This window comes from Hyperolius riggenbachi, chromosome 7 (genome assembly GCF_040937935.1).
Source record: "Hyperolius riggenbachi isolate aHypRig1 chromosome 7, aHypRig1.pri, whole genome shotgun sequence".
NCBI classification, from domain to species: domain Eukaryota; kingdom Metazoa; phylum Chordata; class Amphibia; order Anura; family Hyperoliidae; genus Hyperolius; species Hyperolius riggenbachi.
The window spans coordinates 86,180,910-86,207,712 of record NC_090652.1 but is presented as its reverse complement, the minus strand read 5'-3'; the positions used below and the strand labels follow the sequence as shown (position 1 = coordinate 86,207,712).

Here is a 26,803-nt window from a genome sequence, read left to right as displayed (position 1 = left end):
ACTTCCAACTGCATCTGAACTGCTGATTATTTACACATGTAGTTTTCCATAACAGGTAAATTCTGTCCCTGCATTTTCTTCTCATTCTAGGCTCAGTTTCCTGAACCGGAGACAGGCTGGCAGGAGATGTCTCACCTGGGAGTGAGGAGCTGGGTGCTGCTGGAAGTTTGGATAAAACTGTCTGGCTCATCTTCACAGTGACTGCTGAACAGATCCGGCTCAGCACCTTCTCCAAAGTCTTCAAACTGCTCCTCCTGCCCGGCCACCGTGATCACCGAAATGTCACATAGAGACAGCTCCAGGCTTTCAGGCCTGAGGGAGAAACACACACTGAGATGGAGCAGAGGATGACCAGAGAGCATGGTACAGAAGGAGAACATGGAAGATTTGTGCATCATGAATGAGATGCTTATAAGAACCCTTCCTTATATGAATGGTTCAAGAGTTCCAGTGCCCAGGGACCACCTGAGACTAAAGTCCTGTACACACGCCAGGTGGTTCTCAGTCAGGGCTGCCTCTACTGAGAACCAGTGTGTGTACTTATCCCTGATGGGTATCCGTAAGACCTCACCCCACATACAGGATCATCACATCTGGGTGCAGGCTGAGCCCGCTGTTCCCCTACTCACCCTCCTACCAGAAGCCACTCCATCATGTTCTGCACAGTTTTCCCTCCTCCCCCTCTATCCTATATACTAGATGGAGGATGTAATTATGCACGGCACACACTACAGCCAGTTGACCGTTAAACTGCACAGCTAGCAAGCAGCAACTGCTCATTCAGCAGCTGATCTGCTTATATACTAAATGTAGAGTGTAATTATACAAGGACACACTGCGACAGTAGTGTGCGGGCGCAAGCTTTGATGTGCGCGTAGGCAGCAGTTGTGGTGTACGTGCGCAGGCTTTCGTGTCATTGGGTGGCGGTAGGCTGTGAACAAAGGTGGCGATCCCTTTGTAGGCAGCAGTTGAGGTGTACGTGCGCAGGCTTTCGTGTCATTGGGTGGTGGTAGGCTCTGAACAAAGGTGGCGTTCCCATTGTAGGCGGCAGTTATGGTGTATGTGCGCAGGCGTTTGTGTCATTGGGTGGCGGTAGGCTCTGAACAAAGGTGGCGTTCCCATTGTAGGCAGCAGTTATGGTGTATGTGCGCGGGCTTTGGTGGACACATGTACAAGCTTTAGGCAGAGGTGGCGTTCACGTGGTAGGTAAAAGGTGTGGTGTGCATGCGCAGTCTTTGGGCAATGGTAGGTTCTGGACAGAGGTGTGTCGTTCAGTATATAGGATAATTTGCAATTCTTTTGGGAATCGCGGGATTACCGGTAGCAACAGAACACATCACTCAGTTGTAGCAAAATAATGCATTGTGATGCATTTGTATAGCGCTTAGCCCCCGAAGGGTGACTCCAGAGACTGCTACGGTTTAATGACCCCTGGCGGATACCTATCAGGCTGACAACCAATGGAAATACAGATTGGATAACCAATGAAAATACAGATGACATCCCTGCTCATCTCTCCTCCCACACTGCACTGTGCATGCTGTGACTATCTGAACCCAGCATCCTAGGCTGTGGAGTGGGCAGTATCAAACATTCATAACACTCAAAACTCAGATAGTGACAGAGGCCAGGATTTGAACTTGCTTGCCTTGAGTTTGTATTGATCCCCTTCCAGGCAGTCTGGTTGCCTTCCACATTCCAAAATCATGGTGATAAATTAACTGGCCTCCAACTCCCCCCACTCACCCTCTGAGGGACAGTAATACCCGGTACACACAATGCAATTTTCCGTCAGATTGATGGTGTAATCAATTTTCTGATCGATTTTGTATGGAAGTGAACAGAAAATCAAAGGGAAAAACAGAAATCAGATCAGACCTGTCAGAAATAATTGATTCGGCTGTCAATCTGAAGGAAAATTGCATTGTGTATACCAGGCATTAGTGACATGACTACGTACTCCGTAAAGCGATGTGGAGTAAATGCATAATGTTTGTCAATTACGATTCAAGCAGCAGTGTTTGCACCTAATACAAGTGATGTAACAACAGGGAAAGAAACCTCCCACCAGCCTGGGGATTTCCGGCTGTAAATTGTTGGAAGTGCCAATATTACAAGGAAAGCATTCATAAACAATGAAGGTGGGCTGTATAATAAACTAACTATGTCAGGGAAAATGTTCTTGTTAATTCTCTTTGTCCCTCCTCAATGCAATCTTTACATCTGTGTTCTCATCTCATATCCCACCTGCCTTAGATTTTTCAGGGAGGAGTTAAGGTGATGTAGATCAACCATTAGACAGATGCCTTTCAGACTGCCTGCCCATACACTGCACAGCAATTTCCAATAGATTTCAGCATTATATCTATGAAAATCATCTAGCTTTTGCCACCTCAAAATCGTATAGGTCTCTCGTCCCCACCCAACCCCACTCCGCCCCGCGCAGTGTCAGTCCCAGGCTCACCTGTGAAACACTGGTGCAAGTTCTGGCATCCTCTAGTGCTGCTGCAAAGGCCTGTACCACATGACACCGGCACAGGTAGTGACATCGCTACATGTGCCGATGTCATGTGATACAGGCACTCACAGTGGCGACAGACACTAGAGGAGGCCAGCAATCATGCCAGTGCAACAGGTAAACCTTCAACACTGCACATGGAGGAGGGGGGAGGAGGAGTCTGTCGGTCGTTATGCCACACACGCGATCGAGCTCTTTGAGATTTTCCAGCATTCCTAGGGGATCCTGTAGATCGATTTAGGATGGAAATCGACTGAAAGATCGTTGGAGTGGCCACGTTGTGATATTTATGCTCCGCCAATCCAACATTATCATACCGAAAGGTCAATCAGCCAGCAAAACTGAGTGAGGCATGGGCACCCTTACGCTTCTTGCCTATGCGGATTTTACATGATCGTGTCAGAAGGAAGATTGGGTTGCTAGAGCACTTGCTAATATGGGACAGGAGAGCTGAATATGCCAGTGGGGAAATGCTGGTCTCCTGAGAGACATGAGCCAGTGACTGATCCTTTCAGCATCCAGCTGCAGCCCACATCTGGACTGGGTGGAATACCCGCTGAAATGGCGCATAACATACAGGCTGGCATTGCATACTCACGTGGCTGAGCTGTGTGCGCGGTGCCCTGTTCCATCACCCTCAGTTTCTTGGTCCTCCTGAGCAGCCAGTCCTCCGCTGTCCTCATCCGTGAACGTCTCACACTCGCTGTAGGCACTCTCTGAGCCCACATAGGCGCTGTCTGTCACCTCTGTCACCTGCGGAGAGGGCAACACAGCTGTTACCAACTTCAAAAGGACCGAGCCACCAATATAACCGCATACCTTTCCCTCATGATATAGGAAAAATAATGGGCTGTATTCATCAAGTTGCAGCTTAATGAGAGGGGCGCAAGCTCAGGGCACGCTGTGCTGCAGTAGTGCAGCGTAGCATGTGCTGGTAACCTAAGTAACGGCCGCTCCACTGAACCCGACCTGAGCCTGTCCCCACACTTTGATTGGCTCAATAGGCTGCCTTTCACTTGATAGGTAGCCTTTTGGGCCACTCAAAGAGCGGGGATCGCGTCTATTAAAGCCACTGGACCCGTCGGGGCTCAGGGCGGGTTCAGTGGAGCGGCCGTTACATAGATGAAGGCGAGTAAGTTACCAGCACAGGCTACTCTGCACTACTGCACTAGCTGCCCAAATGAATGCAGAAATCCATTTTAAACAAGCGTTCACAAAATATTATAGCAGGTAATCTGTGTTTATTTCTTTATCTCATGCATGGGGAAAAAAAGCAGAGGGGTTCTGCCCCACCCAGCCAGTGTTCTCAAGGGGTGTTACTCTCTGCTTCATGAATGAAGACTACCCAATTTTAGAGATCCTGTCAGCAAAACAGGTCAATTGGGCGGATTTGGAGCAGCCATAGGAACCCATGTTAAGTGGACCTGAACACTTGCAAAGGATAGAAGGAAAACAGAGAAATGCACCCCGTATGTATTAAGAGAGTTTAGTCTGTCTAATTCCCCCTCATCTGTAACTACTGGTAATCACAAGTGTAATTTGATCTCTTAAATGTGTCAGCTCAGGAATGTTGGTGAGCAGCTAGTTTGTAAACACAGGATGTTAACTCTATGTCTGCTTCCATGAAAGCAGGAAGTATACACATTGCAGATTTATTGCAGGATTTGTATCAGCCGTAACAAAGAAATGTTTTTTCTGTAAAGGTTATTATGCTGTTGCTTATCTTTTAGAGCAGAGAGGAAGTTCTCAATTCAGGTTCGCTTTAAGCGTGACCATACCTATATGAGCTTACTGTAGACAGCTTCAGGTATGCTTTTAAGGAGAACTCCGTATTGCGGATAAAGACTACTTGATATGCTTTCCTATCCCAGGTGAATGGTTTACTCCGGAATGATGTCACATGATCAGGATTACAGCCAGGAATATAGCATTCTGTAGACACTTGTTTGCAATGGCCACTTCCACATCAATCCAGAGCCGCAGTGCACCGCTAGCACAGCACTTCTTCAACGGAGAATTGATCGAAATTGAAGGCTGCAATGTGATGCACTCTAGCTATTTTTGATTGGGTAGAAGAGATTGCCCAATATTCATATAATCATTTCACCTGAGTATGGCTTAAAGTAGAACTTAACTCCGAATTTCCTTGCTGTTTTCAAATATTAACCACAGCATGATAACCTTTATGGGAAAAAATCCTTCATTACAATTTATGGAAATTCTAATAAAAAACATGAAGTTTTACTTCTGCAGAATGTTTACTATTTGGAGAATTGCCTTGGCAGAGCTCTTCTGCAGTTGAGTTGTTGCTGATAATAACTAATTCGACAGGTTTATCTGCCCAAACACACACAGAACACAGGACACAGGGAAGAGAATTTTTTCAGCAACTGTATGTTGAATAAAGCCTTTTCATTGTGTGCTGTGCAAGAGTTCGGGTCTGCTTTAAAGTCATCCTTAGCCGAAGCTTGGGAACAAATTGAGATACTTACCTAGAGAGGGAAGCCTCAGGATCCTATTAAGGCTTCCCTTGGTGGTCCGATGTCCCCCATCACTGAGCGTGGTCTCTCTCCACATCAGGACCACAGGACCACGCAGCTACTCTTCGTGCAGCGTGGCTGCGCAGTAGCCACGTGAGAACGACCGCACATGTGAAGTAGCACGGCTCCGGGTTACTGCACTGCGCATGGGCAGGCTTGCACAGCCATGCTGCAAGAAGAGAAGCTGTGCGGCCCCCATACGACTAGTGACAATGCCTTGTCGCTAATCTTCATGGAGGCAACGCTCAGCGACAGGGACATCTGAGCACTGACAAAAGCACCAATAGAATTCTGAGGCTTCCCTTTCTTTAGATAAGTATCTCAATTTGCACCCAAGCTTCAGCTTGGGTACACTTTCAAGAGGAGCTGTCAGTCATACTATCTCAGAAAAAAACAACACATAAGTAAATAAATACTTGCTCTACTTACATAACATATGTATTGCACTGTCCACGTTTTGATTTTAGTGATTTTTCTACAGAAAAAAAAAAAAAAAAAAAAAGAGAAAATCCTTCTTAGCATTTCCCATTTTAAGTGTGGCTATTTTGAAGCCAATCATGATGTCATTTCCTCCCTTAAGCTACGTCTACACGTAGCGATCCGGCGGCAATTTGGCTCATCAATCGAGCCGCTAATGCGGCTCTATTGATAAGATCCGACAGGTCGGATCTCGCCACCGCAGATTCCCTGCTCGTTTCCCACGAGGGGGCAATGGCAGGGAATCGAGCGGAAGATAAGCGGCGCCGGCGGGGACAAATCGAATCCGACACACGCGTGGGCGAGCGGGTACACGTGGGGATGCGGAAGAGTCGAGCCGCTGGATCGCTCCGTCTAGATGAGGCTTTGCTCTCCTCTGCCTGATTGTATATGCATTGCCCACCCTTCACTATAGAGTGCATTGTCTCAGCATGAGAAATACTGGCCAATCACAGGAACAAGGTGTGGGAGGGGAAAACAGGAGGGAAAGAGGCTTCAGCCAATCAGGCTGCATTAGTTAAGTCTGAGGGGGAAGTAGAGTAGAAAAAAAGGACAACCCAGCATGCCCTGCAACTTCCTTTTTGTGTACCAAATTTTGTGTGTACCAAATAAGAGTCAGGTAAACTGGGGAATGATCATTTATCAACAAGAAAAGTAATAGTGATTTTAACTTTTGGATAACCTTGTTACATCCTTATTACTTGTTTACCCGATAAAAATAAAGAATTGATTTTTTATTTTATGCCTGACAGTTACCACTTTAAGAGTCCTGCAAATTATGCAGACATCATCATCAAGATGGCAGCTCCCATGCCTGTAAACCACTGAAAGCAGCATTTAAAGTGAAAGTTAAAAATACACTGTGGCAGAAAGCATAGAAGTAGGACTGTTATTTTAAGATATGGATAATGTCACATTTATTTGAATAATGCTTTAAAAAAAATGCTTGCTTGAAACTCGTGACAGTGTTATTGTGCTGAGCCATGGTGCATACAGGTCAGCCCTTTTATTGAAATATGGCTGGAGTGTTTATATATAACAAGATTAACCAAGTCAAGTTTATGATTAAAAGGCATTCCGCCTGAGGGCCTGTAGGGGTCACCGAGCAGCGACATGTCTCCAGCTTCACTCTAGGGACTCGAGAGCTAGAAAGGAGAAATTCTCTGCCCTTCCGGTCTCCTATCTTCTCCCATATGTTCTCCATACTCAGCGTAAAGTTTATCTGAGCAAAGTTCAGTAATGTGCGGCTTACATTTGTGCCTTGCAGGCTGCTGTGAGGGCTTGGCTGGGCTCAGCATGGAACAAGACTGATCTCAGCCAAGGCAAATACTATACACAGAGCTGCACTTCAGCTTACGGGAACCCTCCAGGAAAATGTACTGTGGGCTGCCAAGTGTGTACTGTATAGGAGAACGCTGTACTCATCGCTGCTTTCCTATACATACTGCACATCTCCTTCCAAGTGAATCAGGAAACAAGGATACAGGAGCCCTCATGGAAAAAATGGCAGCATCATAGGCGCCAATTATAAAAGCTGCGATTTACGGCAAAAAAAACCACGGAAATTTGGGCGCATGGCGGCACCCACTATTGGGCGCCTCTGGGTACTTGAATTAACCTTCTTTCGCAAGTCGTGGCTTTTATAATGGCCAGGATATGCAGTAAAGAACGTAAATTTTGGTGCATAATAAAAGCTAAATTTTGGGTCTCATTGCGCCTTTAAGGTGCCCAAATTGAGTTTCTTGCCACAAATCCCGGCCCTGCAGCAGAGGGAGAGTTAAAGAGAAACTCCAACCAAGAATTGAACTTTATCCCAATCAGTAGCTGATACCCCCTTTTACACGAGACAGCTATTCCTTTTCACAAACAGACCATCAGGGGGCGCTGTGTGACTGATATTGTGGTGAAACCCCTCCCACAAGAAACTCTGAGGACTGTGGTACTCCTGGCAGTTTCCGGTCTGTGAACCTTGTTGCATTGTGGGAAATAGCTGTATACAGCTGTTTCCAACTGCCAAAAAAAGAATGCAGCAGCTACATCATCTGCCAACAAATAAAAAGGTCACCGTGTAATAAATGTCAGAATGTAAATCAGGGATTCAAAAGATTTTACAATGGGCAAACACTGACTACATCATTTATACATAATTATTGTAAAAATGAAGCACTTTTTTATTACATTATTTTCACTAGAGTTCCTCTTTAAGGTTTAGGTGGGGAAGGGGTTCTCAGGGTTAGGCACCACCAGAGAGGTGGTCTAAGGCCCCGTTCACATCACAAACGCGGATGGCCATGCGTGCGGAACGCGTGCGGACCACAACGCGTACGAACGCACGCCATCAGCGTTTGTGTGCGTTGCGTGGCTGATCCCATCACTGAAAAGTGAATGGGACAGCCATGCGTTTTTACAAAAAATGCATGCAGCATGCGTTCCCGGACCGCACAGGTCCGGAACGCATGCAGTGTGAACATCAGACATTGCACTCTATGCAATGTCTGATGTCGTGCGTGTCGGCCACCTGCGCGCGTTTCCAAAACGCGGCTGGAAACGCATGCAGTGTGAACGGGGCCTTAGGGTTAGGCACCAAATTGCATATTGCTCGTCACCCCACAAGAACTACATACAAAATAACGGATAGGAATCACAACTCTCACCTCAGGTTCCCTTTAAAGGACAATTGAAGCAAGACGGATAGGGGGCTGCCATATTTATTTTCTTTTAAGCAATACTAGTTGCCTGGCTGTCGTGCTGATCCTTTGCCTCTAATGCTGGGGATACACGGTAATCGGCCGCCGGATCGACCCGTGTATTCCCAGCATAATACTTTTAGCCATATACCCTGAACAAGCATGCAGCAGATCAGGTGTTTCTGACATTTTCAGATCTGACAAAATTAGCTGCATGCTTGTTTCTGGTGAGATTCAGGCACTACTGCTCAGCAGGACTGCCCTGCAACTGGTATTGTTTAAAATGAAACAAATATGGCAGCCTCCAAATTTTTCTCATACAGTTGTACTTTAAACTATTTGTACAGTTTTCACAATCTGTGTCCTCTCTTTATTCTACCGGACCTTCAAAGACATTTGTCCCCCTGCGCTCTCCTCAGGAGAGAGAGAACACACTGCTCACCTTTCATGTGCTGTCTGTTTAAAAACTGCCACTTGAAATGTTATATAAAGATAAATACTGAAGGAGTGTACCAGGCTTTAAGAGAACCCAAGGTGAGAGGTCTTAATTTCCTTATTGCCATTTAAGCAATACCAGCTGCCCGGCTTGCCAAGTATTAACCCCCTTGCCGTTCCAATTCTGAGGGCAAGGGGGCGGCGCACCACTTTTTTTTCTTTTTAAACCATGTAGTGAGTCCAGGGCTCGCTACATGATAGCCGCTGACAAGCAGCACCCCCCTAGCTAGTTCGATCGCCACCGGCAATCTTTGCAAGCAGGAAATCCCGTTCAGAACGGGATTTTCTGCAGGGCTTCCCGCGGGATGACGTCACCGACGTCGGGACGTCAGAGGGAATCCCCATCCACCCCTAAGCGCTGCCTGGCACTGATTGGCCAGCTCGGGATAACCAGCAATAAGGTTAAAGGACAACCATAATGGAAAATTGTAAAATGAAAAATACATGCATATAAATGTACTTTTCTCCAGGGCTGTGGAGTCGGTCCAAAAATCCACCGACTCTGACTCCTCAGTTTAGGATTCCACAGACTCCGACTCCGACTCCTCTAATTTGCATATTACAATTTTGTTGATTAAAAGTATGTAACATGAAATTCGTCTCTTAACTGCCAACGCTTAGGAATTTTAAAAGACAACTGAAGTGAGAAGGATATGTAGACTACTATATTTATTCCCTTTAGAGTAAAACTAGTCCTTGGTAAGAGTACTTGTAAAAGGTACAACCGGAACAAAGAACATCTATCAAGTGTGGGTGCATGTAAGAATGATGTGCAGGTACTCTGCAGGGGAATGAGGAGATTGTAAACAGACAACACCTCTGTGTTCAATGTGCACAGCATTCTCAGTGGATTCCCTGCAGCTCTGTGGGGAGTGGATATGTAGAGTATAGTACTACTGTGTAACAAAGTAAACCTGAGACAGATGAAATTAAAGTTTTATACATACCTGGGGCTTCCTCCAGCCGCCTTCAGGATAATCAGTCCCTCGTTGTCCTCCTCCACCACCTGGATCTTCTGCTATGAGTCCAGGTACTTGAGTCAGTCAAGCGTAGTGCGCATGCACACACTCCGCCGCCAGGAGCATACTACACCTGTGCAGCACTATTGCGCAGGTGCAGAATGTTCCTGGCTGTGGGAGCGGGGTGCGGCCGGACAGCGCTGACTGGCTGAATTACCAGGACTCATAGCAGAAGATCCGGGTGGTGGAGGACAGTGAGGGACTGATTAGCCTGAAGGGGGCTGGAGGAAGCCCCAGGTATGTATAAAACTTTACTTTTCATCCGTCTCAGTTACCCTTTAATTTGTAGTCAAAAAACCAAATTTTAATAACATATCAAATTATTTTATTTCATCAGCAAAGGGAGTGCATACATTTGCATAAATCAGCATCAATGCAGAATTATTTCCATCTCGTTGACCATCTCTATTAGTGACATAGCTACACATCAGGCTTTATTCTTACAGCATAGATGTTATTTAGTATATATAAGAGATTCCTGTGTACACATCATATATACAGTCACAATCAGATATTTATATCTGACCTTAAAAATACGGGGACTGCTGTATTGAAGCAGCACAAGTAACTAATTTTGATTGGTTTATTTCATTTTTGTGGACTAAGCACAGCTATTACTGTATATATACTGTATATATACATTATTTTTAATGACTATTATCTGAGAAATAGAACATTTTATCATATTTTCTATTTTAATTACAGTTACAAATTCATTAGGAGTCGGAGTCGGTGCATTTTTTCCCGACTCCGACTCCAGGCACCCAAAATTGCCCGACTCCACGACTCCGACTCCACAGCCCTGCTTTTCTCCCAGAGTAAAATGAACTAGAAATTACTTTTTTTCTCCCGTTTCTGTCACCTACAGTAGGTGGTGAAAATGTGACAAATCTATCAGGTTTTGGACTAGGCCATCCCATCATAGGGGATTCTAAAGGCTAGTACACACTAGCAATTTTGATTGACCAATGATTGCTCAATTTTACCACCTCCATGTAGTATGACCATTTACCTATATAATCTGCATAGAATTGAAAATCTGTTTGGCCCTCATACTACATGGAGGTGGTAAAATTGAGCAATCATTGGTCAATCAAAATTGCTAGTGTGTACTAGCCTTAAAGAGACACTGAAGCGAGACTAAATCTCGCTTCAGGTCTTATATATAACAGGGGCACGTGTGCCCCTGCTAAAACGCCGCTATCCCGCGGCTTAACGGGGGTCCCTTCACCCCCAACCCACCCCCCGCAAAAGTTGGTCGTAAAATGGTCGTAGGGAAAACTCTTCCTGGAGGCAGGGCTAACGGCTGCAGCCCTGCCTCCCAGCGCATCTATCAGACGCGCATCGCCGCCTCTCCCCCGCCCCTCTCAGTGAAGGAAGACTGAGAGGGGCGGGGGAGAGGCGGAGATACGCGTCTGACAGACGCGCATGGGGCAGGGCTGCGGCGGTTAGCCCTGCCCCAACCAGGAAGCGCTCCCCCGCTGCACGGAGGGGGGTTGGGGGGACAGGGACCCCCGTTAAGCCGCGCTATAGCGGCGTTTTAGCAGGGGCACGCATGCCCCTGCTAGCTATGAGGTCTGAAGCGAGATCTATTCTCGCTTCAGACTCTCTTTAAGTTATTTCTTTATTTAGAAAAGCACTTACTGAACTGCACTTGCTCAGTCCAACTGCCAAAATAGTGTGCAAATAAGTAGGGAACCTGTCTGACAATCTTTGTATAGATCCCTTCCAGGAAGTACTTTTGTAAAGAATAAAGGTAATACTGAGAATCTCCTTTTTGAGAAGATGGACTAGTCCAAAGCCTGTTCGTTCTGTCAAATTATTACTACCTATTTTAAAGGACAGAAACATAGGAAACAAGTCATTTCTAGTGCGTTTTACGTTGGGAGAAATGTACCTTTTATATGTATGTATTTAAAATTTTACAATGTTTCACGATAGTGGTCCTTTAAAGGAGGATCCTCTGCCTTTAATACTTTCAGACATAGACCCTGAACAAGCATGCAGCAGGTCCTATTTCTTTGACATTGTAATGCTGGGTAAATACACCCTACGTTTTCCCCTCGATAGATGGGTTCAATAGATAATTTCCGACATGTCCCATATTCCTTCCGATCTTTTTTTGGGTTGATTTCTCATTGAAGTGAATGGAAAAAAGATAAGAAAAACAAGCGGAAGATAAGAGAATCGAGCGTAGAACAGAGCAGAAAAAACGATCGGACGGAAAATCCTGCAAAAAACGTATCGTATTGTACCCAGCATAAGAAATGACAAGATTAGCTGCATGCTCAGACACTACTGCAGCCAAATAGACCAGCAGGGCTGCCAGGCAACTGGTATTGTTTTAAAGGAATTAATAATGTCAGACTCGTTGACCAGATTGTGGAGTGAAAGCCTCATTCCACAAGGACATGGTGAAACTGGATAAGGCTGTATTGTGTATGGCCAGCTGAAAGTACGTACAATAAAGAGACAGCCAATGTGAAGCACAGGGCAGGATGCCCTAAAAAGTGTTTACTTTAGCCCCTCCTACTCACAACTTCAAAACATCAATGCTGTCCTCACACCAAACAGTAATCAGTGGAAGATCCTCATCCCTGATAAGGGAGAACTTCAGTTTCCATATATGCTCCCCAGTAACCAAGCAGCTCAGGGTGACCCACAACCACAAGCAGAGTATAGGAGACTAAAAGAGACCAAAAACCCCTCCTACTAAAAAGCAATGCTTAGGTTGGTTTGCCTATTTGCACATTCAGTAGCGATGCATTGTGGGTAACCACAGATGTTCACTTACAGCTGAATTATTGTAAATTCCTCTGTTTTAAGAAGGCAAACCAACCTAAGCATACATGCTCCGCATATTCTAGAGGAGACTCCACAGAACACAGACATTCTGAATGTGACCTGACCAATAAGGGCTTTAAAAACAACGTCCCTAAACTTGTGCATGTTCTCCCTTGTCACCAAACCAGTTCTGACCCTTTGAGGCATGGATTCCACGAGATGACCTGTGGTGAGTTGTGAGGTGGGGCCTCCATGGGTCAGACTTGTTTTTCCAGCACATCCCACAGATGCTAAACAGGATTAAGTTCTGGGGAGAATGTAAGCAGGGACAAGGGGGAGATTGCTGAAAGGTCTCTCTCTTGGCCAAGCACAACATGAAGGTCATGGCCTAATGCTTCCAAACACAAACCTTATGCCAGTTTTCTTTCTCTTTGATATCAAGATTGCTAGTATGATGCCATTCATATCATAAAAGCACCTAAACATCTGAGTTCACATTCCTAAATATAGCTTTATAGAGCCATTAAGACATACTGTAGTTATGGGCAGTTTTAGCAGTGGCTGGATAGTCTACTGGTTAAAGGAAACCTGAGATTGAAGGAATTGGTGCATTTATACTTACCTGGGGCTTCCTCCAGCCCCATGAGGTGCGTGGGGACCCTCGCCGTCCTCTGGCTGCTCTGTTCTCTGAGAATTCCCCTCAGTAATCTGACTGGCAGCGCGCATCCCCCATATACCTCCGGCCCCCATTACAAAAGGAGGCTGCGACCCAGGGCGAAATCTCTCCCTTTCCTCCTGGCCCAGTCCGCATGATTGCGCACTGGGTGGAGCAGGATTCACTTCTCACTGAATAGGATTCTGGGCACCAGTAATCACCCCTTAAAGAGAACCTGTACTGAGTAAAAATATTTAAAATAAACACATGAGGTAACTTCAAATGAACATTACATAGTTACCTTACCATCAGTTCCTCTCAGAAGCTCACCATTTTCTTCTGACAATAATCCCATCCAGTTCTGACAATATTTTGTCAGATCTGAAATATATCAGTTGCTGTCAGTAAAATATCAGTTGCTGTCCGTTATAGCTGAGAGGAAAACTGATGTACCAGGTAATGTCCATGTTTCCCTATGGCTCAAGTGGGCGATGTTACAGTTTAACTGTGCGCTGACCAGAAAGCTGTTATGGGTAATGGCCATTTTCAAAATGGAGGACAGAAAATTCCCTTGATCACAGTGAACAAACAGGACGCGGGACAGGAGAAAGACACTGAGGAGTAGACTACATGGAAGGTAAGCATGACTTGTGTATGCTTATTTTGACTTTTAATTTTCAGTTCAGGTTTTCTTTAAAGAACCACTCCAGCAAAAAAATTAAACAGTTAAAATCTTAATAACGGTTAGTGCAGTTGGGGTGGTGGACAGGTTAGTGTTAGGCACAGCTGGAGAGATGGACAGGTTAGTGTTAGGCACACCTGGGGTGATGGACAGGTTAGTGTAAGGCACAGCTGGAGAGATGGACAGGTTAGTGTTGGGCACAGCTGGGGTGATGGACAGGTTAGTGTTAGGCACAGCTGAGGTGATGGACATGTTAGTGTTAGGCACAGCTGAGGTGATGGACATGTTAGTGTTAGGCACACCTGAGGTGATGGACATGTTAGTGTTAGGCACACCTGGGGTGATGGACAGGTTAATGTTAGGCACAGCTGAGGTGATGGACATGTTAGTGTTAGGCACAGCTGGGGTGATGGACAGGTTAGTGTTAGGCACAGCTGAGGTGATGGACATGTTAGTGTTAGGCACACCTGGGGTGATGGACAGGTTTTAGTGTTAGGTACAGTTGGAGAGATGGACAGGTTAGTGTTAGGCACAGCTGGTGTGATGGACAGGTTAGTGTTAGGCACACCTGGGGTGATGGACAGGTTAGTGTTAGGCACACCTGGGGTGATGGACAGGTTAGTGTTAGGCACACCTGTGGTGATGGACAGGTTAGTATTAGGCACAGCTGGTGTGATGGACAGGTTAGTGTTAGGCACACCTGGGGTGATGGACAGGTTAGTGTTAGGCACAGCTGGGGAGATGGACAGGTTAGTGTTAGGCACACCTGTGGTGATGGACAGGTTAGTGTTAGGCACAGCTGGTGTGATGGACAGGTTAGTGTTAGGCACAGGTGGAGTGATGGACAGGTTAGTGTTAGGCACAGATGGGGAAATGGCCACGAGTTTTATGCACAGCTGTGGGGAGAGGTCAGGGTAGTAGTTGGCACAGCTTCGGGAGTGCATAATACTGATAGACATAGCAAGGGGGGGGGGGGATTCAGGTTAGTATTTGGCCAGATTTGTGTTAGGATGGCCAGATTAGTATTCTGCATAAGAAGAGGGTGATGGAGTAGCTAGATTCTGTGGTCTATATGTCACACAAGTCTGAATGATTAATACAAATCCAGAATTCAGCATTCCTTCCTATCACTGTGTGATGTCATGATTATGTCTCCCATTTAGGATGAGCCATCCATACAGCAGAGATGCAGGTGCACAAAACGCAAAGCTTCCTACCAGATCCTTGCACAGAACCGTCTCATCTGCGCTGATCTCTAAACATTTCCAGTCATTTAATCTGAGTGTAACAAGAGCCTCCCGAATACAGCACCCCACATCAGCTGACCCAGGAAGGATGGCGGAACACCCCACTGGTCCCAGGTAGGAGACAGGGCTCCCTTTGTACACACAAATAGCTGCACGGTAATGGAATCCAGGGCTAATTATCAGCCTGAGGCATGCAAATCTATAACCTGAGACACAGGAGCATCCAACATTATACAAATCATCTGCAGATCTGCGCCCGGGAAACATTAATGAGGTGATCATGTACCACTTCCCTTCACAGGTACACTCAAATATACACAGCTATTATCACGCTTCCACCTTCAAGGGGCACTATGGCAAAACATTGTAAAATTAAAATATGTGCCAAAATAAACAAAGAAGTATGTTTTTTCCAGAGTAAAATGAGGCATAAATTACTTTTCTCCTATCTTGCTGTCACTTACAGTAGGTAGTAGAAATCTGACAGAAGGGACAGGTTTTGGACTAGTCCATCTCTTCACAGGGGATTCTCAGGGATTTATTTATTTTCCAAAAGCACTTAGTGAATGGCAGTTTCTCTATCCAAATGCCAAAAAACTGTAGCGGCAGGGAAGTTTTTTAAAATCCTTTTTAGGGAATATCTTTACAAAGAATAAAAGCCTTGCTGAGAATCCCCTATGAAGAGATGGACTAGTCCAAAACCTGTCACTTCTGTCCGATTTCTACTACCTACTGTAAGTGACAGCAACATAGGAGAAAATTAATTTATGGCTCATTTTACTCTGGAAAAATCGTACTTCTAATTTGTCTCCGTTTGCACATATTTTAAATTGCACAATTTTTCGCTATAGTGCCACTTTCATTACTGGCGATTTCTAAATATCTGTCTGATGCCACTCTATCCCTTGCTGCAAACTCCTATTACAGTACTAAAGTGCCTGAAGAGAACCTGTATAACCCTATTTTAAAGTAGACCTGAATTCTTGCACAGAACAGAAGGATAACATACAGAAATGCATCCTGTATGTATTTAGAAAGTTTAGCCTGTCTAATTCCCCTTCATCTGTGAGTAATCACAACTGTAATTTGATCTCTCAGCTGTGTCAGCTGGCTGCTTCGGCAGAGCAGCTAATTTGTAAATACAGGACATTAACCTTATCTCCGTTTCCATGAAAACAGGAAGTAGGCACACTGCAGATTTATTGCAGGATTAGTATGAGCTGTACCAAAGAAATGTAGTTCTTAAAAGGTTATTATGCTGTTGCTTATCTTTGAGAGCAGAGAGGTAGTTCTGAGTTCAGGTCCGCTTTAAGGGCTGGAACCCATTAGAGCGATTTTTTGAGCGCTCAGGGAGCGTGAGAAATTGCTAGCGATTTCCCTAAACGCTCTGCCAATGTAAATGGATGGTGCAAATTCCACAGAAGCGATTGCGATTAGCAAAATCGCAAACGCAGGACATGCAACATTTTGTTAGCGTTTGCGCTTCAATGTAAAGTATATAAATACTGGCGTAATCGCTCATCAAAACCTGCATGGAGCGGTATTGCTAGCGTTTTAAGTTAGCGTACACTGTAACAAAATTAAAAATAATTGAAAGGACCAATCAGACTTTAAAACGCTAATCACTACACAACCGCTGGCAAATTGATTACACTTTCTAAAATCGTTCCCTAAAACGCTCATGAAATCGTTTACAAACTGCTCATACAAAACGCTAGCGATTGCGATTAGCGATAGCGTTTTGTAGTGGGTTCCAGGCCTCACAGCAACCTAGCATTTCACAGCTGGCCAGACAGCAGCGGGTAGATTAGCTTTAAATAGTCATTACTGGACTTCCACAATACGACATTCTCATGCACTACTTTATCCCTCCTACTATAAAGAATGCAGCAAGAGGAATGAGACAATCTGGTCAGAGATGTCCACAGCTAAGGGGAGGACAGAAATGAAACTTTTCCCCGTAGTTCAGATATAAGAAAACAGAGGATGACCTGAGCTTCTATGTAACAACTAAAACTTTTTTGAGGTGACTGGCCCTTTAAACTGAAACTTGTAGCTAGTAGGAAAGTATTCGAGCACACCGGGTGCCTGGCGATCAGAAGAAAGTGTTCCATAACAAGACTCACTGGTGCTGCGCAGAGACAGGTGCTCGCTGAGCAACAGCTGTGTGTACCAAACACATAACAGGTGTCCTGCCCGACTCACCTGCAGTGCCATCCTCACAGGGCCACCCTCCACCAGCATGGCATCCTCTGGTGGGCTCTGGAGTGTCGGCTGCTGTCACTGGGGACAAGGGACGCAGGAGGGGTGTGAGGAGGTAGAGGGGACAGGCAGGAGGAAGTCCAGGAAGCAGCCTGCAGAATACACTGGCTCTTGTTACTGACCTTGCAACCTGAGGCAAGCGTCTGTGTGAGCGGGGAGGGGACAGACCTGTCCTGTGTCACGTGTAGCCCAGGTGCACTCCTCCTACATTAACTCCAGCAGCACCCTGCTCCACTCTGCACTGACTGTAACTACAACTCCCAGCATGCACCCTGCTCCACTCTGCACTGAATGTAACCACAACTCCTAGCATGCATCCTGCTCCACTCTGCACTGAATATAACCACAACTCCCAGCAACACCCTGCTCCACTCTACACTGAATGTAACCACAACTCCCAGCAGCACCCTGCTCCACTCTACACCGACTGTAACCACAACTCCTAGCAGCAGACTGCTCCACTCTACACTGACTAACTACAACTCCCAGCATGCACCCTGCTCCACTCTGCACTGACTGTAACCACAACTCCCAGCATGCACTCTGCTCCACTCTACACTGAATGTAACCACAACTAGCAGCAGCCTGCTCCACTCTACACTGAATGTAACTACCCTGCTCCACTCTGCACTGAATGTAACCACCCTCCTAGCAGCACCCTGCTCCACTCTATACTGAATGTAATCACAACTCCTAGCATGCACCCTGCTCCACTCTGCACTGACTGTAACCACAACTCCCAGCATGCACTCTGCTCCACTGTACACTGAATGTAACCACAACTAGCAGCAGCCTGCTCCACTCTACACTGAATGTAACTACCCTGCTCCACTCTGCACTGAATGTAACCACCCTCCTAGCAGCACCCTGCTCCACTCTATACTGATTGTAACCACAACTTCCAGCAGCACTCTGCTCCACTCTATACAGAATGTAACCACAATTCCCAGCAGCACCCCGCTCCACTCTACACTGAATGTAACCACAACTCCTAGCAGTAGCCTGCTCCACTCTACACTGAATGTAACTACCCTGCTCCACTCTGCACTGAATGTAACCACCTTGCTCCACTCTACACTGACTGTAACCACAACTTCCAGCATGCACCCTGCTCCACTCTACACTGAATGTAACCACAATTCCCAGCAGCACCCTGCTCCACTCTACACTGAATGTAACCACAACTCCCAGCAGCACCCTGCTCCACTCTACACTGACTGTAACTACAACTCCCAGCATGCACCCTGCTCCACTCTGCACTGAATGTAACCACAACTTTTAGCAGCACCCTGCTCCACTCTACACTGACTGTAACCACAACCCCCAGCATGCACCCTGCTCCACTCTACACTGAATGTAACTACAACTAGCAGCAGCCTGCTCCACTCTACACTGACTGTAACCACAACTCCCAGCATGCACCCTGTTCCACTCTACACTGAATGTAACTACCCTGCTCCACTCTGCACTGAATGTAACCACAACTAGCAGCAGCCTGCTCCACTCTACACTGAATGTAACTACCCTGCTCCACTCTGCACTGAATGTAACCACCCTCCTAGCAGCACCCTGCTCCACTCTATACTGAATGTAATCACAACTCCTAGCATGCACCCTGCTCCACTCTGCACTGACTGTAACCACAACTCCCAGCATGCACTCTGCTCCACTGTACACTGAATGTAACCACAACTAGCAGCAGCCTGCTCCACTCTACACTGAATGTAACTACCCTGCTCCACTCTGCACTGAATGTAACCACCCTCCTAGCAGCACCCTGCTCCACTCTATACTGAATGTAATCACAACTCCTAGCATGCACCCTGCTCCACTCTGCACTGACTGTAACCACAACTCCCAGCATGCACTCTGCTCCACTGTACACTGAATGTAACCACAACTAGCAGCAGCCTGCTCCACTCTACACTGAATGTAACTACCCTGCTCCACTCTGCACTGAATGTAACCACCCTCCTAGCAGCACCCTGCTCCACTCTATACTGATTGTAACCACAACTTCCAGCAGCACTCTGCTCCACTCTATACAGAATGTAACCACAATTCCCAGCAGCACCCCGCTCCACTCTACACTGAATGTAACCACAACTCCTAGCAGTAGCCTGCTCCACTCTACACTGAATGTAACTACCCTGCTCCACTCTGCACTGAATGTAACCACCTTGCTCCACTCTACACTGACTGTAACCACAACTTCCAGCATGCACCCTGCTCCACTCTACACTGAATGTAACCACAATTCCCAGCAGCACCCTGCTCCACTCTACACTGAATGTAACCACAACTCCCAGCAGCACCCTGCTCCACTCTACACTGACTGTAACTACAACTCCCAGCATGCACCCTGCTCCACTCTGCACTGAATGTAACCACAACTTTTAGCAGCACCCTGCTCCACTCTACACTGACTGTAACCACAACCCCCAGCATGCACCCTGCTCCACTCTACACTGAATGTAACTACAACTAGCAGCAGCCTGCTCCACTCTACACTGACTGTAACCACAACTCCCAGCATGCACCCTGTTCCACTCTACACTGAATGTAACTACCCTGCTCCACTCTGCACTGAATGTAACCACAACTAGCAGCAGCCTGCTCCACTCTACACTGAATGTAACTACCCTGCTCCACTCTGCACTGAATGTAACCACCCTCCTAGCAGCACCCTGCTCCACTCTATACTGAATGTAATCACAACTCCTAGCATGCACCCTGCTCCACTCTGCACTGACTGTAACCACAACTCCCAGCATGCACTCTGCTCCACTGTACACTGAATGTAACCACAACTAGCAGCAGCCTGCTCCACTCTACACTGAATGTAACTACCCTGCTCCACTCTGCACTGAATGTAACCACCCTCCTAGCAGCACCCTGCTCCACTCTATACTGATTGTAACCACAACTTCCAGCAGCACTCTGCTCCACTCTATACAGAATGTAACCACAATTCCCAGCAGCACCCCGCTCCACTCTACACTGAATGTAACCACAACTCCTAGCAGTAGCCTGCTCCACTCTACACTGAATGTAACTACCCTGCTCCACTCTGCACTGAATGTAACCACCTTGCTCCACTCTACACTGACTGTAACCACAACTTCCAGCATGCACCCTGCTCCACTCTACACTGAATGTAACCACAATTCCCAGCAGCACCCTGCTCCACTCTACACTGAATGTAACCACAACTCCCAGCAGCACCCTGCTCCACTCTACACTGACTGTAACTACAACTCCCAGCATGCACCCTGCTCCACTCTGCACTGAATGTAACCACAACTTTTAGCAGCACCCTGCTCCACTCTACACTGACTGTAACCACAACCCCCAGCATGCACCCTGCTCCACTCTACACTGAATGTAACTACAACTAGCAGCAGCCTGCTCCACTCTACACTGACTGTAACCACAACTCCCAGCATGCACCCTGTTCCACTCTACACTGAATGTAACTACCCTGCTCCACTCTGCACTGAATGTAACCACAACTAGCAGCAGCCTGCTCCACTCTACACTGAATGTAACTACAACTAGCAGCAGCCTGCTCCACTCTACACTGACTGTAACCACAACTCCCAGCATGCACCCTGTTCCACTCTACACTGAATGTAACTACCCTGCTCCACTCTGCACTGAATGTAACCACAACTTTTAGCAGCACCCTGCTCCACTCTACACTGACTGTAACCACAACCCCCAGCATGCACCCTGCTCCACTCTACACTGAATGTAACTACAACTAGCAGCAGCCTGCTCCACTCTACACTGACTGTAACCACAACTCCCAGCATGCACCCTGTTCCACTCTACACTGAATGTAACTACCCTGCTCCACTCTGCACTGAATGTAACCACAACTAGCAGCAGCCTGCTCCACTCTACACTGAATGTAACTACCCTGCTCCACTCTGCACTGAATGTAACCACCCTCCTAGCAGCACCCTGCTCCACTCTATACTGAATGTAATCACAACTCCTAGCATGCACCCTGCTCCACTCTGCACTGACTGTAACCACAACTCCCAGCATGCACTCTGCTCCACTGTACACTGAATGTAACCACAACTAGCAGCAGCCTGCTCCACTCTACACTGAATGTAACTACCCTGCTCCACTCTGCACTGAATGTAACCACCCTCCTAGCAGCACCCTGCTCCACTCTATACTGATTGTAACCACAACTTCCAGCAGCACTCTGCTCCACTCTATACAGAATGTAACCACAATTCCCAGCAGCACCCCGCTCCACTCTACACTGAATGTAACCACAACTCCTAGCAGTAGCCTGCTCCACTCTACACTGAATGTAACTACCCTGCTCCACTCTGCACTGAATGTAACCACCTTGCTCCACTCTACACTGACTGTAACCACAACTTCCAGCATGCACCCTGCTCCACTCTACACTGAATGTAACCACAATTCCCAGCAGCACCCTGCTCCACTCTACACTGAATGTAACCACAACTCCCAGCAGCACCCTGCTCCACTCTACACTGACTGTAACTACAACTCCCAGCATGCACCCTGCTCCACTCTGCACTGAATGTAACCACAACTTTTAGCAGCACCCTGCTCCACTCTACACTGACTGTAACCACAACCCCCAGCATGCACCCTGCTCCACTCTACACTGAATGTAACTACAACTAGCAGCAGCCTGCTCCACTCTACACTGACTGTAACCACAACTCCCAGCATGCACCCTGTTCCACTCTACACTGAATGTAACTACCCTGCTCCACTCTGCACTGAATGTAACCACAACTCCCAGCAGCACCCTGCTCCACTCTACACTGAATGTAACCACAACTCCCAGCAGCACCCTGCTCCACTCTGCACTGAATGTAACCACCCTGCTCCACTCTATACTGACTGTAACCACAACTTCCAACAGCACCCTGCTCCACTCTACACTGAATGCAACCACAACTCCCAAAAGCACCCTGCTCCACTTTACATTGAATGTAACTACAACTCCCAGCAGCACCCTGCTCCATTCTACATTAAATATAACTACCCTGCTCCACTCTACACTGAATGTAACCACAACTCCCAGCAGCACCCTGCTCCACTCTACACAGAATGTAACCACAACTCCTAGCAGCACCCTGCTCTACTCTACACTGAATGTAACTACCCTGCTCCACTCTACACTGAATGTAACCACAACTCCCAGCAGCACCCTGCTCCACTCTACACAATGTAGTGTGATTGCATGACTGCCGTGTAACCATGGTTCCTGCCAGTAACTGTGCTCCACTACTTAAAAACAGTATATAACCCCCACCTCTGTCACAGCCTTGCTCCACCCTGCAATGCATACAGTTATCACCCCTGCACCTGCAGTCCTTTCAGCATACAGCTCTGCTCCACTGTACACAGAATATAGAACCAGGACTCCTGCAAATGGAATCCCTTCAGTACAGATCCTTGCTCCTTTCTACAGTGAATATACTGTACAACAGAGTGGACACCCCCCCCCCCACCCCCGCCACACACTTCAAGCTCTGTGCCACCCTATGGTGAATATACCCTAACAGTAATAACAAATGCTCAGCAAACTCCACCCTATAGCGACCATACAATAGTCACAGCTTCCACTTACTGAAGCAAGGAGTCTGTGCAGACTGCAGTCACAACATACAGCAGATACAGAAGTTTCACCATTTACTATAATGAAACAATGATTCTCAGCCACAGTCTGATAACTGGACTATGTACGCAATGAAAGCCAGTGGAGGCAGCTGCAGACCTGGTGAGAACTTCCCAAACACAGAGAAAAATGGATCACCCCAAAAAAAGCGTCTGTCTTGTGGGATTTCAGGCCATTATTCACCTGAGGCAACCTACCATCCTCGGATTGGCAGCTATTGCTTTACTCTCTCCATCTGGTCATCCCTCTGCTCTATAGTTTTACCTTCCTCCAGTGGGTTTTCATCACCATTTCTCCTTCACACAGGAGCCTGCCCACTTCCTGTTACACTTCTCTATTCACACCGCTCACACTTCTTTCATCCCCTCACTGACTACGCCTCACTTCCTCCCACATCCCCGCCTCAGGGACTGCTTACTCCATTTCTTCCCCTCCTCTTCATCCTTGGGCTTCACTTCACATACTTCAAGGTAGGGATGTGGAGTCGGTACAAAAGTCATCTAACTCCGCCTCCTCAGTTTATGAAACCTCCAACTCCAGGTACCCAAAAATTGCTCCAAACCCACAGCCCTGCTCCTAAAGACAAACACTTAAAGACAAAGACAAACACTTCTATCACGCTTTTCTCCTGGCGGACTCAAAGCGCCAGAGCTGCAGCCACTAGGGCATGCTCTATAGGCAGTAGCAGTGTTAGGGAGACTTGCCCAAGGTCTCCTACTGAATAGGTGCTGGCTTACTGAACAGGCAAAGCCGAGATTCCTAGGGACCCGTCACTTCCCTTTCTAGGGGTCTTTTCCAATTTTATATCGACTTGAAGCACCTTCATTCGGGGACTGTGTCTTGTTCTGTCTGGACCATCAAGCACTTGCACCTTCTATTTGGGTTTGTTCACACTAAGGGCTCTTTCACACTAGAGGCTGCGGTAGAAAAGGCTGAAACTCTGCCTTTTGCTTAAAGAGAATCTGTATTGTTAAAATCGCACAAAAGTAAACATACCAGTGTGTTAGGGGACATCTCCTATTACCCTCTGTCACAATTTCACCGCTCCCCGCCGCATTAAAAGTAGTCAAAAACAGTTTTAAAAAGTTTGTTTATAAACAAACAAAATGGCCACCAAAACAGGAAGTAGGTTGATGTACAGCATGTCCACACATAGAAAATACATCCATACACAAGCAGGCTGTATACAGCCTTACTTCTGAATCTCAAGAGATCACTTGTGTGTGTTTACCTTCTGTCCCCAGCTTCTCTCATGCACTGAACATTACAGGGTTCCTGCAGACAGCTCTGCCTATGTCGTTAATTCCTCAGTATGTGACAGACCAGCTCCTTTCACAGCCTCCAGAGGAGGATTTTTATCCAGCTCTCTTCTATCACTGATAAGATAGCAGAGAAGCTGCTGGCTTATGTAAATAAAACACACACTGGAGTGTGCATAGAGGAACAGTTCAACACTGAAGAACTTGGCAGCCTTCCAGACACAGGCCGACAAGTCTGACAGGGGAAAGATACATTGATTTATTACAGAGATGGTTATAGTAGAAAGAGCTGCAGTGAGCCAGAAGAGATTAGAATAGGTTTAGGAACTTGTAGGATGGTAGAAAAAACGTTGTAATTTTTGTTACAGTCACTTTAACGCCAATACAGAGCGTTTTCAAAGCGTTTTACAGCTCATGTGAAAACTTTTTATTTGTTTTGTTTTTTCTTTAAAAATAAGTCAACAAGTCAGCTGTAAAATGCTTTGAAAACGTTGTAGTTGGCGTTTTCCACTGACTACAGCCGAAATTAGCTTTTCAGGTTTCAATGATAAACAGCTTTGAAAAAACTCCGGGGAGCTTCATAACGCAACGTCCAAAAAAGCTGCTTTAGGTGTGAAAGGTAAAATGAAAGTCTATGGACTTTCATTTTACCTTTGAAAACGCCAACTATGGCTGTGGCGTTACAATGCAGAAAAAGGCCTCTAGTGTAAAAGGGCCTCAAGGGTGCTTTTGGCTTTTTTTTAAGCGCCGGTGATTTTCAAAATCGCCCTAAAAGCGCTTGTGCAATGATTCCCTATGAAAGTGTTCAAATATGAGTTCCGATTCCGATCCGCTCACCAAAGCGCTGCCTGTACCATTTTCGGGGCGATTTGTCTCAATCGAAGGCATAGGGAAATCGCAATGCGGTTTGTATAGCGATTTCTCCAGAGCTTTCATGAATAAATACATTGTATTAATTGATTTCCGAGTGAAAGAGATAATTTCCTGACTTACATCAGGAAGTGAAAAACAGAATGGCTCTGCAAAAGTGCACAGAAAAGCACTTTATAAAAAACGCGCAGGTAAGCGTCGGGAGCGCTAATAAAAAAAAAAAAATCACACAAAATCGCAAACCGCTGGCGTCAGCGATTTCGATTTATGATGTGAACAAGGCCTTAACGACCCTATTTTGTATTGTCTACGGGAGAGAGAGAGAGAGAGAGAGAGAGAGAGAGAAAGAAAGAAAGAAAGAAAGAAAGAGAGAGAGAGAGAGAGAGAGAGAGAGAGAGAGAGAGAGAAAGAGAGAAAGAGAGAAAGAGAGAAAGAGAGAGAGAGAGAGAGAGAGAGAGAGAGAGAGAGAGAGAGAGAGAGAGAGAGAGAGAGTGCGTGTGTGTGTGTGTTTTCACTATTTATTGTTGTTAACTGTTTTTGTAAACTGTAAAACTGATCCAACTATCTCTCTTTAATATGAATTGGTTTGTACTGTACTTGTAACCTATTATTTAACAATGTGCAAACACTGACTAAATAATTTATAAATGAATATTGGAAGAATAAATAAGCAATTTTCCTTTATTGTGTTATTTTGGCTACAGTTCATCTCGCTTGCTGCTGCACGCTGCAACTGTGCTAGAATGCATGTTTCATTGTTTACATACAGTAATTTTGCTACCTCATGAATTGGGACTTGTAGGGTTTGCTATTTATTTAGGACTACATCTCCTTGCTCTTCTCAGTCCTGTGTGTTTTTTCAGTATTGCTTATTGTTCCACACTCTGATAGCGGGACACATTATATACAAACTCATTATCTGTTTATTAGCCGATTCGCTGATACTTACTTTCATTACCTGCGTGCTACTTTCATATTTAGTGATGGCAACACCTGTTTTCACAGCCATTTCCACCCCCTTTAACTTGTTTTAGAACGTCCCATTAATTTATTACAATAAAGGACTATTATTTATCCCTTGGTGCAACGTTTTGGCTTCTTTTTCTTGGCTGTTTATCCAGTATCACTGTGGTGAGAACACTGCTGGAGCTGGCTGACTAGAATGGGTGGCACACAGTGAGGAGAGCTCTCCTTGCAGCCCTTGGATCGCCCCGTTTCTACTACTGCAATGCAATTTCTCCCCAAAGGCATATATGCTGCGCCTGCTGCATTTTTGGTGAGCTTGTGCCTGTGCCAAGTTAATGTAAGCGCCATAATAAATAAATGAGGCCTACAGGGGCTTTATTTCAGGTTTTTGGGGCGGGGCTGTTGCTAATATCTGGATTGCCTCATCCTGCTGTTTAAGCTGAAAGTAGGTGGGGCACAAACCATCCTTCTGAGAAACCTGAAGCCAAGATAGTCGGCGGTTCAGGAAGTGGCCAATCTCTGGGCCCCTGATCAGGTATTTTAAAGGGAACCTGGAACACGAGGAATATGGAGGATGCCGTCTCCATCACTTAACAAACATTGCCAGTTGCCTGGCTGTCACGCTGAGCTTCTAGCTGTTTTGTGTCACACACCTGCAACAA

General features: G+C 46.2%; 1 protein-coding gene across 2 annotated transcripts in view; it reads right to left on the bottom strand.

Annotated features, from left to right (window-relative positions):
• The window catches only part of RAB11FIP3 (RAB11 family interacting protein 3), a 154,331-nt gene that overhangs the window by 28,220 nt on the left and 99,308 nt on the right, over window positions 1-26,803 (bottom strand). For both annotated transcript variants that reach the window (XM_068244220.1, XM_068244221.1), the window contains exons 4-5: window positions 3,117-3,271; window positions 136-312 (exon numbers count right to left, since the gene is read on the bottom strand). In XM_068244220.1, the coding sequence (XP_068100321.1) occupies window positions 136-312; window positions 3,117-3,271 (332 nt within the window). The remainder of the gene's footprint in view (window positions 1-135; window positions 313-3,116; window positions 3,272-26,803) is intronic.